The 12225-nt window shown below is 37.6% G+C and overlaps 1 protein-coding gene across 5 annotated transcripts in view; it reads left to right on the plus strand.

Annotated features, from left to right (window-relative positions):
• The window catches only part of TNPO1 (transportin 1), an 86768-nt gene that overhangs the window by 25325 nt on the left and 49218 nt on the right, over positions 1-12225 (plus strand). For 3 of the 5 annotated variants that reach the window (XR_014239405.1, XM_082376036.1, XM_082376037.1), the window contains exons 2-3: positions 8365-8478; positions 11245-11320. Coding sequence is in view for 4 of the 5 variants with exons in the window: in XM_082376036.1 (XP_082232162.1) it covers positions 8365-8478; positions 11245-11320 (190 nt within the window). In the remaining variant the exon portion in view is untranslated. Of the gene's footprint in view, positions 1-8082; positions 8231-8364; positions 8479-11244; positions 11321-12225 lie in introns of those variants that run through there. The other 2 variants (XM_082376034.1, XM_082376035.1) reach the window with 2 other exon arrangements.

The raw sequence follows: 12225 nt of genomic DNA on the forward strand, positions 1-12225 counted from the left end.
TTTGAAAATTATTAAGTACTGTGTTTACCTGAAACCACTAGGCAATGATCAGCGAACATTCTGAAATGGAATTTACATTCTGAAATGGAATTTACAATCATGTTAATAAAAGAGGATTTTTTCTTAAATCAATGTCACGGAAATGACAACTGTGTTAGAGTATGGTTGACATATTCAGTGAGGATAGTCAGTTGAATGTAGCATTGGGAAGATCTCTAGTAAAGCTCTTTAATGAAGCTACAATGCTAAAAGAATCAGGGACCTAATTTACTTATTTTGTATATTTGTATTTAATGTGTGGGCTTATTTAGAAAGGTTTTCTTTCAATTTTATGAATGTCTTAATATTGCCATCTGAAGAAAGATGTGGTTATTACTTGCAAGATAAGTTGATTTGATATATGAATTTAAATTGTATTTGGCTGGTCAAGGACCATAATTGTCTAGTATGTTTTATTTATAATTTACTTAACGTATTTAATTTATATAACAACTTTTGTTGTTCCCCCGTATCTTGACTTTTCCCAAGTTTCCATTTCTAAGAACCTAAGTGCAACTCCTTAGCCAGCCTCTGTCACTGATAAATAATGAAGTAAATGACCATTGTACTTAATAGCTTCCAACACATGCAGTCCTTACCAAGTAGTACAAATTATGATGTGACTTTAAACAACATGTTCTTATGTTTTGGTTTTCATCAAAGACATTTTTCTAGCAGTTAGAATATTTCCATGTTAATCAGTACAGTCTGCATTCGCTTCCACTTTCTTCTATTTTCTGTCATTTCTGGTACAGCTAGGACACTGCTGCTCATTAGAGTAAGAAACTCATGAAAATTGCCAGGAGCAGATTTATTGAGTTAATACAAAGAGTCTCAACTGGCTGTATATTAGAACCACCTGGGAGTTGTTTAAACATACCCATGCCCAGGTGCCTAGGCTCCACTCCTACATTGAGTCAGTGGGGGTCATAGGGAACAGGCATCATATTATTTTAAAGGCCCTAATGAGTATAATGCCCAGTCAGGGCTGAGAACCACTGGTTTACATAGCTTAACGTACATGGAGAGTGAGACCAATTGTGATATTAAAGAGTTAAAACAGTTAAATCTGTCTTAGAAATCAACAGAGAATTGGTGTTTTGATGATGAAAATTATATGACCAAAAGTTAAATATATGGGAAGTATTACTCCTATCAGCTTTTTATTTTGATGTACAATAAGTAGTTTGAATTCTGAAAAGCAAAGTGCCGTTATCCCACCTGAACTAATGAAAGGAGACCCTTAAATAAGAGAGCTTTTGAGTTCTTGGTGATGCATGGAATAGAAAGAAAAAGATAAGCCTACCCATGAACTCTACCCAAGAGTTCTGTTAAGGATTAGTCACATGTTCGTGGAAGTGGCAGAATGAGAATAATATGGCAGCATGAATCAGTGCACAGGCTCTGGAGTTGGGTGCATCTGAGCTTGAGTCCTGTCTTTGTTCTTTACTATTTCTGTGACCTTGGACACATTACTCAACTTTTCTTAAGCCTGTTACTCTTCTATAAAATGGAGGTAATAGTAGTCCCTACTCATGGAATTAAGTGAGATCATGCATTTAAATCACTTAGTATAATAACTGGCACATAGAAGTGCTCCATAAATGCTAACAGGGTTGCTTTTTTTACTAGACACAGTCCAGACTTTGGAATTACACAGATGTGGTTTTGAATGCCCAATCTGCCACATACTGGCTGGGCAAGCTACTTAACCTCTTTGAACCTCAGTTAATATAAAGTAGAGTTAATATCTACCTCATAGTGCTGCTGTGAATATTTAATGAACTGAATTATATAGGAAGTACCTGATTGTAGATTGGAGTGAGTTTTGAGATCTAGTTTTCCTTCTTGTAACCTGCTCATTTTGATACTAGCCTTTTTAAAAAAATGTTTGTTTGTAAACTTTAGCACTTGAGTCACATGACTAGTTGTCTTCAGAGGTCTTCCTGAAAGGGCACTCTAAGAATACATTTATTTAAATTTTCCATAGTACTTATTTTTCATTTTCTTTTTTTTTCTGTAAATCTTTCAGCTCTTAGATGACAAATTGTAATGCCAGAGGATTGTAATTTTAACCTCTTAGCATAATTCTTCCAAGTGGTGAATGAGATCCATCACCCTAATCAGTCAAGAACAATTTAAAACCTGCTATGTGTCTAGCACCATGTAACATCAGAGGGTCCGTATGCTATGGTCCCTGCCCTTCAATCTAGTTGAGCTCATTTCCTCAAGTAGCTTGGGCTCAATGGTTGCTTTTTCCTCTCTTTTTTTTTTTTTTTGATCCTTAATCTCTGATTACTTTATAGAATCTCTTGAAGAACCTTCTAGTTCTACTGATATCTATTATTTTGCAAGCCTGTCGACATTTTCATTCTTTGACATTAAAAAAACCTCATTTTAAAAAAGTTACTAATAATCATTTGCCTTTAGACTTTCCCTTCTTTCCCTTCATACCTGAATTTTGGTTCAATTTCTTATAAAAGTTTTATTAAATAATTTTTTAAAAATAGCATGCTCTTTTTAGCCCTCTAGGCATCTCTGATTTTTTTTCTTTCTTGTTCATCATAACATCTTTTTGTAAAAAACCAGTGTAAGAGACATTTTATCTTGGAAGATCTGATTCACATTCAGCAAGTGATTCAGCAGATGACTTAAGCTGTATTTTGATTTATCTGCTTGTCAAATGAAGATAATACTTGCCACCTACTTACAAGAAAGGGATGTTGTGAAGATCAGATTTAGAATGTTTTGAACTCATTTACTCAATGCTATTGAAATATCTCATTTTTATTATATTTTCACACTGTATACATACTGCTTTTTTAGATCTATTATAATTTTTATAATAGTGAAATACGATTTTTACTTCTCTACCTCACTACAAAGGTATCAAATACATGTTATTTCTTTAGTATACAAATGGTTTTCTTTATGATTAGTTTCCCAGTTTACAGAAATTGATGTTTCTGTTTAAAAGGCAGTTTATCAGGGGCTTAGAGACTGGACCCTGGAACCAGGTTAGTTGGGTTTGAGTCATGGGTTTGAGTCAAACTTCCTAACATAGTCTGTGAGGTCTTCCTAGCCCTACCTTCCTCTCACTTTCACTTTTTAGTAAGTCCTATTAGATCTCAGGTAAAAAAGTCACTTCCTCAAGGAAGTCCTTTCCTGACCTCTTAACTGGGTTAGCATAATGTCCCCACAGCCCCTGGTACTACCATAGTCATTCTCCACTGAGGCAGTGCCACTCTCTGAGGGGGGAGGGGAATGTCCTAGTAATTGGGAGGTGCTCTTGCCACTTAGTAGGTGGAGCTGAGGGGTCCTAGATGTTCATCATTAAGAACTGTCTGGAGCCCTGAATGACTTTTGAATGTCCCATTAGGGAGTTACATAGGTGAAAAAAATCTGTTCATAGCTGTCAGAGCCTAGAGCCTAACTTAGTTTCACATATACACATGGAATTTTTTGCAGAATTTTAATTAAATGTTGAGTTTTCCAGGAATAAAACTACTGTATTATTGAAGGAAGATTGTACCTTGTTTTGCGTGGAACTCTGCCAAGAATTGTTCACCATTTTGGGAAATCATGTCACTGATGGCAACATTTATCACATTCGTGGTGATTCACCATATAGGTGGAAACATTTGACTGCTTAGTAAATATTTGTCTGAATTTAATTGAAATTAGGAGAGAAGAAAGACTCTGAAGCATATGGGAGAAAAGCACATCTTTCTTCCTGGCAGAATATTTTCTTTTTTTTCCTATTGCACTTCAATCGCATACTTCATTCATAGATAGTGCATGTGTCTCTGTCACTAAATGAGTACTTAGGGCAAGAACAGTATTTTACTTACCTTTGAATCTCTGATGCTCACTGAGTACATGGTAGTTGCTCAGCTTAATATTTATTCAGTTGAATTAATGGACAATAATAGTATTTGAGTAATGAGCAACAATAGTATTTATTCAGCAAATACTTAATCACTCTGCTAGAGTGATTCAAAGGGGCAAAAAGATACTGTCACTGCTCTCAACACATGATGTGTTGCTAAGACAGACCTGGAAATAATTATAATATGACAGTTTGTGAAAAGGAAATAGCCATAAACTATAGATTTGTAATGAAAAAAATACTTAAGTTTTGTGGGGAGGTCCTACAATAATGTTACAGAAGAGAAATAGTATCCAGTACCAATCATAGTGCCAAGGAAGACTCTCAGTAAATACTGGGAAACTGAGTAGAGGAGCATATATCTGAAGAGTGAGATGGAGTTTGCCAAATGGTCAAATTTAAAGAGTTCACTCCAGACAGGAAGTCCCTATTCAAAGGCTCAGAGGTATGAGAGGCGCAGCTGGTATTGCTGGAGCATAAAAGTTGGAGGTTGAGTTGTAAGAGATAAAGCTGTCCCTGGAGGTGATGGACCAGATCATGAAGAGCCTCTTCCATGAAAATGAAGTTAGATTTCATCTTGCAGGCAGCAGAAAATCATTGATTGATGTAACAAACAAAGCCACTAAATTTCAAACCATACTGTATGCCAGGCAAGTATCTATAATCCTATTACAGAGTCAGTATGTTCTCATTTTATAGTTGGGAAACTGAGGCTCAGAGAGATTAATTAACTTGCGCAGGTTTTCACTGCTACTAAGTGAAAGAACTAGCATTTAAATTTAGGTTGGTTGAGTCCAGCCCTTCTGTCTGCCTTATGTTTACTTTTTCAACCAGTCTGGCTTCTTTACCTCTCATAAACTCTAGTAAATTCAAAATTTTAATGTAAATTCAAGTTCTTAACAGTTTAGGACTAGAGTAAGTTTTAGTCTTCTGAAGGCCAAGATGTTATCTTACAGTAACTTACCTCTTGCAAGCTTTTTATTCTGGTGCTAGCTTCTGTATAGATAGTTCAAATAACTGTCTTGGCTTATTGAAATGCCTTTTGTGGGGGAGCGGGGACTTACCATTGAATGTCATGGGCCAATCAGCGTGATTTGTGTACTCTAAAAGAGAAAAATTTGAAGTACTATTTCCCTTTTCTGAAACATTTCTGAGTCTTCAGTGTGCAAAAAGAATAGTAACTATTTTAAGAAAATTTAATATTAATCTTGATATTCTATTTAATTAATATAGATGTAGTTTACTGTTTAAATAAACGATTTCTACCTCATAATTCTGGTGTGCTTGGTTAGCTTGAAGTACTTCAGACATTATCTAAATAACCCTGCGATATCTCTGGCTACCCTAGGATAAGATTCTTCCTAATTTTAATGGCTATGAAAATTTGGTAAGTTCTGGAGATAGAGGTGGCAATGGTTGTACAACAATGAAAATGTACTTAATGCCACTGAACTGTACACTTTAAATGGTTAAAATGCTAAATTTTATATTATGTATATTTTACCACAATTAAAAAACGTGGTATAGAAGTTCAGAGTGGCCTGAGATCTCTTATCAAGCAATTAACAATCAAATATTTTTGAGAGCTTTTTGTTCCAGATAACTTGAGTAAGGTGTGAGGGAACAGTTTATCTCAGTTCTTCCTATCTCATCATCATAGGCTGATCACATTAAATGTTCTTAATACTAAGCTATTCAAAAAGAAAAAGAATTCTGTTGACTTGATGCAGGGATAAAGAAGGAAGCATGGTAATGATATGGGGCAGCCATCCTCAGGATAGGTATGATGAAGGTATCTTTTGGACTTGGCTGCTGTTGGCCCCTGGCATTAGTTTCTTTTTCAGAAAGGCAGCTAAGGAGTTAAGTAGGTATCCAGTTGTCACCTCAACAGGTGGGATATGCATGGTAGCAGCTCAACTCATAACTAAGGCTCAGACTTTAAGGTTCCTCACCCCCTCTTCACCCACTCCCTCCCCCGTCCAGGAACAGGAGAAATTTTAAATGTTCACCCATTAGATTAACCAAAATTAAAAGAACGTGCTGGTGGATATATGGGAAACATATTATTGGTGAGTGTGGATTGCAGCTGTTTTTGGAAAGTAACCTGGTAATAACTATTAGAAATGTTTAAATACACATACTTATGGCCTAATAATCACACTGGGTTGCCATTACTGGCTAGGGGGACATTAGTACAAGAATGTTTTTTGCCGTGTTGTTTGTAGTCACAAAAAAGTGGAAGCAACCTGGAAGCCAATCAGGAAATAGTTGAACAAGTTATGTTCTATCCATTCTAAAGACCAATGTGCATCTATTAAAAAGTGAAAAGTTAAATCTATATGTAGTGGCCTGGAATGATGGCCATGCAATATTATGTGTTTTAAAGTTTTTAGTTAATAGAGTGTAGTATGTGGCATGATCCTAAAAAACAAACCAGAACTATGTGTATGTTTGAGAATAGAGAAAGGTGTAGAAGGATTCATATCAAACTGTTGAAACTGATTCTGTCAGGGAGGTAAGCTTAGTGATGGAATTGAATTAACTATTTTGTACAACCATGTTGTTTGATTTGTTGTAATATTGTTTTTGTAAAGTTTTTTTGAAGTTTCTGAAGTAAAAAAGTCAAGAGGGAAAGGGGAGAGGTCTATAATGATAGAAGTTATAATAGGGATTATGGCATGGGTTGATGACCGAGAATGGATACAAGAGAAACCTTGGTACTGGTAATGATCTTTATCTTGATGTGGATGTTGGTCACACAGGTATTCACAGGTATTCACTTTATAAAAATCCATCTAGTTGTATGCTTATGATTTGTACAGGTTATTGTATATATTATATCAATTAAAAGTTTATTAAAATTATGGCACATCAATACAATGGAATACTTTTTAAAAAAATACTTTTAATATTTAATGATATATGGAATTGGCCAAGAAACAAGACAATCCCATTATTATAAAATATATAAACACACAGAATGAAGACTGGCATAAAAACACTACAGTATTATTAATAGATATTATGTCCAGATATCATTTTTGTTTTGGGGGGTTTTGTTTGGGGGTTGGGTCATTTAGGAAGTTGGTAGAATTTGGTGAGCAAAGCCAGACTACAGGATATTAAGCGGAAAATAAAGGTGAAGAAGGAGAGAGGAAAAGGTTTTTTAAAAATAGAAAAACACTGCTAACTAGAGAGGTACTGTAAGGTCAGGTAATTTTTTTTAACCCCTGCTAGGAAGGGACTAAATTCAGCTGTCAAACCATCAAGTAGTAGTAGATCCATATGAAGAAAATCCTCTCCTTCAGCAAATTCAGTTTGATTTTTACAATAATTCATGCCTGATACTTAAGTTTTGTTTTTGTTTAAGCATTTAGTTTTAAAGGAACTGTCATCGATATGGTACTTTCCATTGATTGTAGCAGATGCAACTCATGGTAGTTTAAGAAACCTATATTCTCCTCCCAATCTTAACTAATTAACTGTTGTAATTTCCTCTGATCTTTTTGCTCTATAGTTGCCACATGGGGGCAAATAATACTTCCTCCGGTCGGAGTGATAATAAAATGAGAAAATGTATGTGAAAACACGTTAATAGAATTAAACACTATCCAGTTGTAAAATTGCGTTATTTTTCTTGTTTTTCTTCAGCCCAAAGTCATTAGTTGTGAAATGCGGTTATTTCAGGTGGAGTTTATTTCACGTAAAGAGTTCAAAAGTTGAAGTTTATGAAAGGATGCATTTTTTCGGTCAAATTATGCAAATGTAAATGCAACATGTAGTGTTTATCGAAGTGTGGGTTGTGATTGCAATGCATCTTTAATATTTTAGACTAAATATTAGTATTTAGTGCTTTATATATCAAACTGAAATGTAAACATTTTTATTTCTTCTCTTTAAGTATTGTTGAGCTGTCAGGGGAATTACCAGGCTTTCGTCCTTATTACAGTCATTCTTAATTACTAACCGTGTTAACTTAAAATGACTGAAACCCAAAATCAGATCTCTTCAGGTGTTTCGCAGGGATTTTGATAAGGACTTGATTTTTGATTAGCCCTTAAATCAGTAATAATCTGGATGGAACTAGAGTTGGGTTGGAGAAAACTGCGTGGCACTAGGACCCAGGGGGCTCCCGTGAGCGGATCTAGGGGCCAGATTGCAAATTCGCGGTGACTCAGTCTGGTCGGCTCCTTGCGCTCGGCGGCCGCGGCGGCAGCAGCAGCAGACATTGGCGGCCGAGCTGCTAGGATCAGTTTCCCTGGGTTTCACCGTCCGAGACTTCTTTCGGGGCGCCCCAGGCAGGTCCGAGGCGTCCGGGGAGCGCAGGGGTCGTTCTGGCGGGGAGGAGGGGGGGTGCTTGGCGCGGGAAGCCCTCGGGCCTGTGCACGGGGAGTAACATTTGCTCCGTCTCTTCCTGTGTCTGGCTTTATTTGCAGCAAACCAAGATGGAGTATGAGTGGAAACCTGACGAGCAAGGGCTTCAGCAAATCCTGCAGCTGCTGAAGGAGTCCCAGTCCCCCGACACCACCATCCAGAGAACCGTGCAACAAGTATCCTTTCCGAGGCCTCGCCGCCGCCCGCGCAGCTTGCCCCGCGCGGGGCCCGCTCTCGGCGGCCGGGTGGCTCCCGCCGCCCCTCCCCCTCCTCCCGCTCCCCGGATCCCTCCGCCCTTCGTCCGCCCGCCCGGGAGGAGAGGCCCGCCCGCCGCCGCCGCCCCTGCCCGCCGCCTCGCGCACGCGGCCCTCGTGCCTCCGTTTCGGAGCGCCGCAGCGCCCGCCGGTTTCCGGCCCGCGGGAGGCTGGGGGCTCCTGGCCGCCGCCCAGGATCGCGACATGTGAGCCGGCCGCTCGTCACGTCCCCGCCCGCCGCTGACCGGCTGAGGGGGTGGAGAGCGGAGCAGCCGGGTGCCGGCGCGGACCCCCGACCGACGCCCCGGCCCACACAATGCGCGGAGGGGGCGGCGGGCAGAGCGCTGCGTGCGCGGCGGAGACCGGCGGCCTGAGTGGGGTGGAGCTGGCGCGGGGTTTGAACCGCCTGGGTGTTGGGCCTGGGGTTTCTGCCAGGCCCTTGCCCGGAAGGGCTGGAAACCAAGAAGTGAGGGGTCTCAGGCCTCTCACCCCGGGGCTGTTCGTGCCAACACCTGTTGCGAGCTCCCTGCCTCCCAAGTGAGATTTTCTTTTTAAATCTTTGGCTCAGGACGGTCTGGCTCAGTTACCAAGTCTTTACCGAGTTTGCTGGTCCTATTACTACGGATTTAGAGGCAGAAAGACTTAAGAGAAGAAGCAAAACCTCTACTGTGTGTACTTTCTGTAGTGCCCTAAACTATGGTCAAATGGAGAGCTCTTGCTGCATCCAATAAGGGAAACAAATTCACCCGATCAGAAATAACCGTTTTATCTCTTATTTTAAGACGAAGTTAATTGTTTAGGAAACTTAAGTCTGCTGTTTGCAAAAAAAAAAAAACAATTCTTAATTTAGTATGGAATTTGGTAAGTAAGCTCTTTTGGCGTAGTTTGGACGTATTTAAATTTAAAACACTATAAACGTTAAGTTAAATACAGTTACTTGAGAAGTTCTGGTAAATAAGTTTCTCAAAGAAGTACTGCATTGCTGTAACTTAAAATTTTTCAGTAGGTAAGTATCTAGCCTTTTGGTTAATTAATACTGCTTATTTTAAAATGGAGGTGTTAATGATTTAGGTCTACTTGGTTTGGTTTTTTTTTTAAAGCCATTTCGCTTGTATACTGCTAGTACTGAGGGAAGAATAGTCGTTTTGGGGTGTATTGGAGCTTGTATTTGAAGCATTATTGTGGCTCAGTCTTAATTTGTGTTGTCATAGCTGTAGAAATGATAAATGTTGATATTTGATGAATTGTAGGTGTTATGTGACAGTGAATTTCTTAAGTTAGCTAATCCCAAAACTGCATTGTAATTTCTTGTACAGCACTGTATATCATAATTTTTTGTTTTAGTACATATTTATTAAGTACCTTTTATATGCTCAGTACTATGCGTGCGCTAGGAATCAAATTTACGGTTTATTCTGTGTGCCTGGAGCATAGTATGCCCTCTGCATAAGGAACAAATTAAATTTCAGTAGATAAAGGTTAATAGTATTTTAAAAATACGCACTGCTTTATATTTTCAGAGTGCCTAATAATGACCTTGTTCTTTTGTGTCTCCTTTGGAAGGAATGTAATTATTGTTTTTGTATAGGCTTGAGCACTTTCAGAAAGACCGTTATACTATTATGGATAGATAGCTCAAGTTCTAAGAAAGTGAACCTTATCAGGAAATATTTATAAAAAATTATTAGCATATCAGCATGCTGTTAATCTTGGCTGTTCACTAAAGAAAGAAATCACTAGGATTTTTTTGGTCAAAGAAAGTACACCTTGGAATTTTTCTAGAGAAATGTATTTTGATATTAATTTATGTTCCGAGCACTGAACACTGAGAGTATTCTAGTGTATAATAAGTAGCTAATATGGTGTGCCTAGAGTGTGTATCGTGGATTTAATTTAAAGATTTAAGTCTATTGAGAAAATTCTGTCTAATAAAACACAATTAGAGGTGTTATTAAAAAGCATGTTAGGGATTAGAGGGCATGAAGAAAGACATAGTAGACCATTATGTCATGGTTGCCTGCCAACAGAATGAAATACCTGCATGTTGGTGTCACTGGAAAGGTTAGGTCTTGTTGGGGGGTGGGGGGCAAAACTGTAGAACTGTTGCAGTGTAGTAATTTCATAATACTGACTGTTATATAATAAGGTTTGATATGTAGATTTGCACATAAATAGCATTTTATCTTAACTTTTTGAATTCTAAAGAACAAATGAGTCTGATAAAAGCACTTTAAGTTAAAAGGTGATTTTATAAAGTTAATTTCCCTAAGTGATCTTTAAGAGACTTGTTTTTGTTTCTTTGGGGTGCTTTTCATTTTTGTCATTATTTTATACTTAAATACCTTTCTGATTAGGGTTTTTTTTTTAAGTTCAAATAAATCAAAGAAATTGTTTTGAAAATTTTTTCCATATGATATGCGCCTGTGCTGAAGGTGGAGCTTGGCTTATGTTGTCTTGAATATAATTGATGTAAAATATTAATATTTCAGCCATAAAGCGCACAAGAGGTTTAACACAACCATTGGTGTGTTCTTGGAATAGCATATTGATGGTTTTAATAAGATTATTCTTACTGGAAAAAATGCAAGGCTAAAAAATCACAAAAGAGATTCTTGATTTTAGGTTAAAAGTGCCTAATTCCTTCCTTAGATTACACTGAGAAGTTTCCTTAACTACTGTTTGTTCTAGAAACTGGAACAACTCAATCAATATCCAGACTTTAACAACTACCTGATTTTTGTTCTTACAAAATTAAAATCTGAAGGTAAGTAGGGTTTGTGTTGGTAACTACTTAAAAGTTTCTTACACTTCAAATTTTGTCTTTGAGATGTGTTAAAATATACGAAGAGTGACTTATTTCAAAGGATTTCATTTTGTAGTAACCACTTGCTTTAAAGATGTGGAATGAAAGAGCTACTATCACTCTAAGCATTTGGATGCTTAATGAGCATTCAGTTGTTAATTGGGTGTTTTTGTAATAAATTCACTCATTCTTTGCAAATGAAAAGAATGTTGCAAAGTCTACTTTGGTGCTTTGCTTCAGTCCTTTTACATGACTGTCATAGAGATTGATTTCTTTTAATACACAGATTGAATGCAGGATTTGCTAAATAACTGACTATATGTGTGATCATATTTGTATGATTAAAAGTTCATATAACCAAAATGAAAAGTCATGTATAATCCCATCACTCAGAGACAATTGTTAATCTCTTAATTCTGTACTCCTTTATATGGCTATGTACTGTTTTAAATTTTAACCAGAAAAAGGATCATTCGATTTATAGACTCCTGTAACTTTTTAAACCTTCTAACAGTATACATGAAACTTTTTCATTAACTATTCTACAACAGTTTTAAATTATCTCTATATAACAGCCTGATTTTTAAATGACATGATCATCTGATTTTTTTTTTAAAGATGTAGATATGTAATGACCTGATTCTTTCTTTTTTTTAATTATTTTTATTTATTTATTTATTTATTTATTTATGGCTGTGTTGGGTCTACGCTTCTGTGCGAGGGCTTTCTCTAGTTGCGGCAAGTGGGGGCCGCTCTTCATCGCGGTGCGCGGGCCTCTCACTATCGCGACCTCTCTTGTTGCGGAGCGCAGGCTCAGTTAGTTGTGGCTCACGGGCCTAGTTGCTCCGCGGCATGTGGGATCTTCC

Source organism: Balaenoptera borealis (assembly GCF_965194805.1).
Source record: "Balaenoptera borealis genome assembly, chromosome: 2".
Lineage (NCBI taxonomy): Eukaryota > Metazoa > Chordata > Mammalia > Artiodactyla > Balaenopteridae > Balaenoptera > Balaenoptera borealis.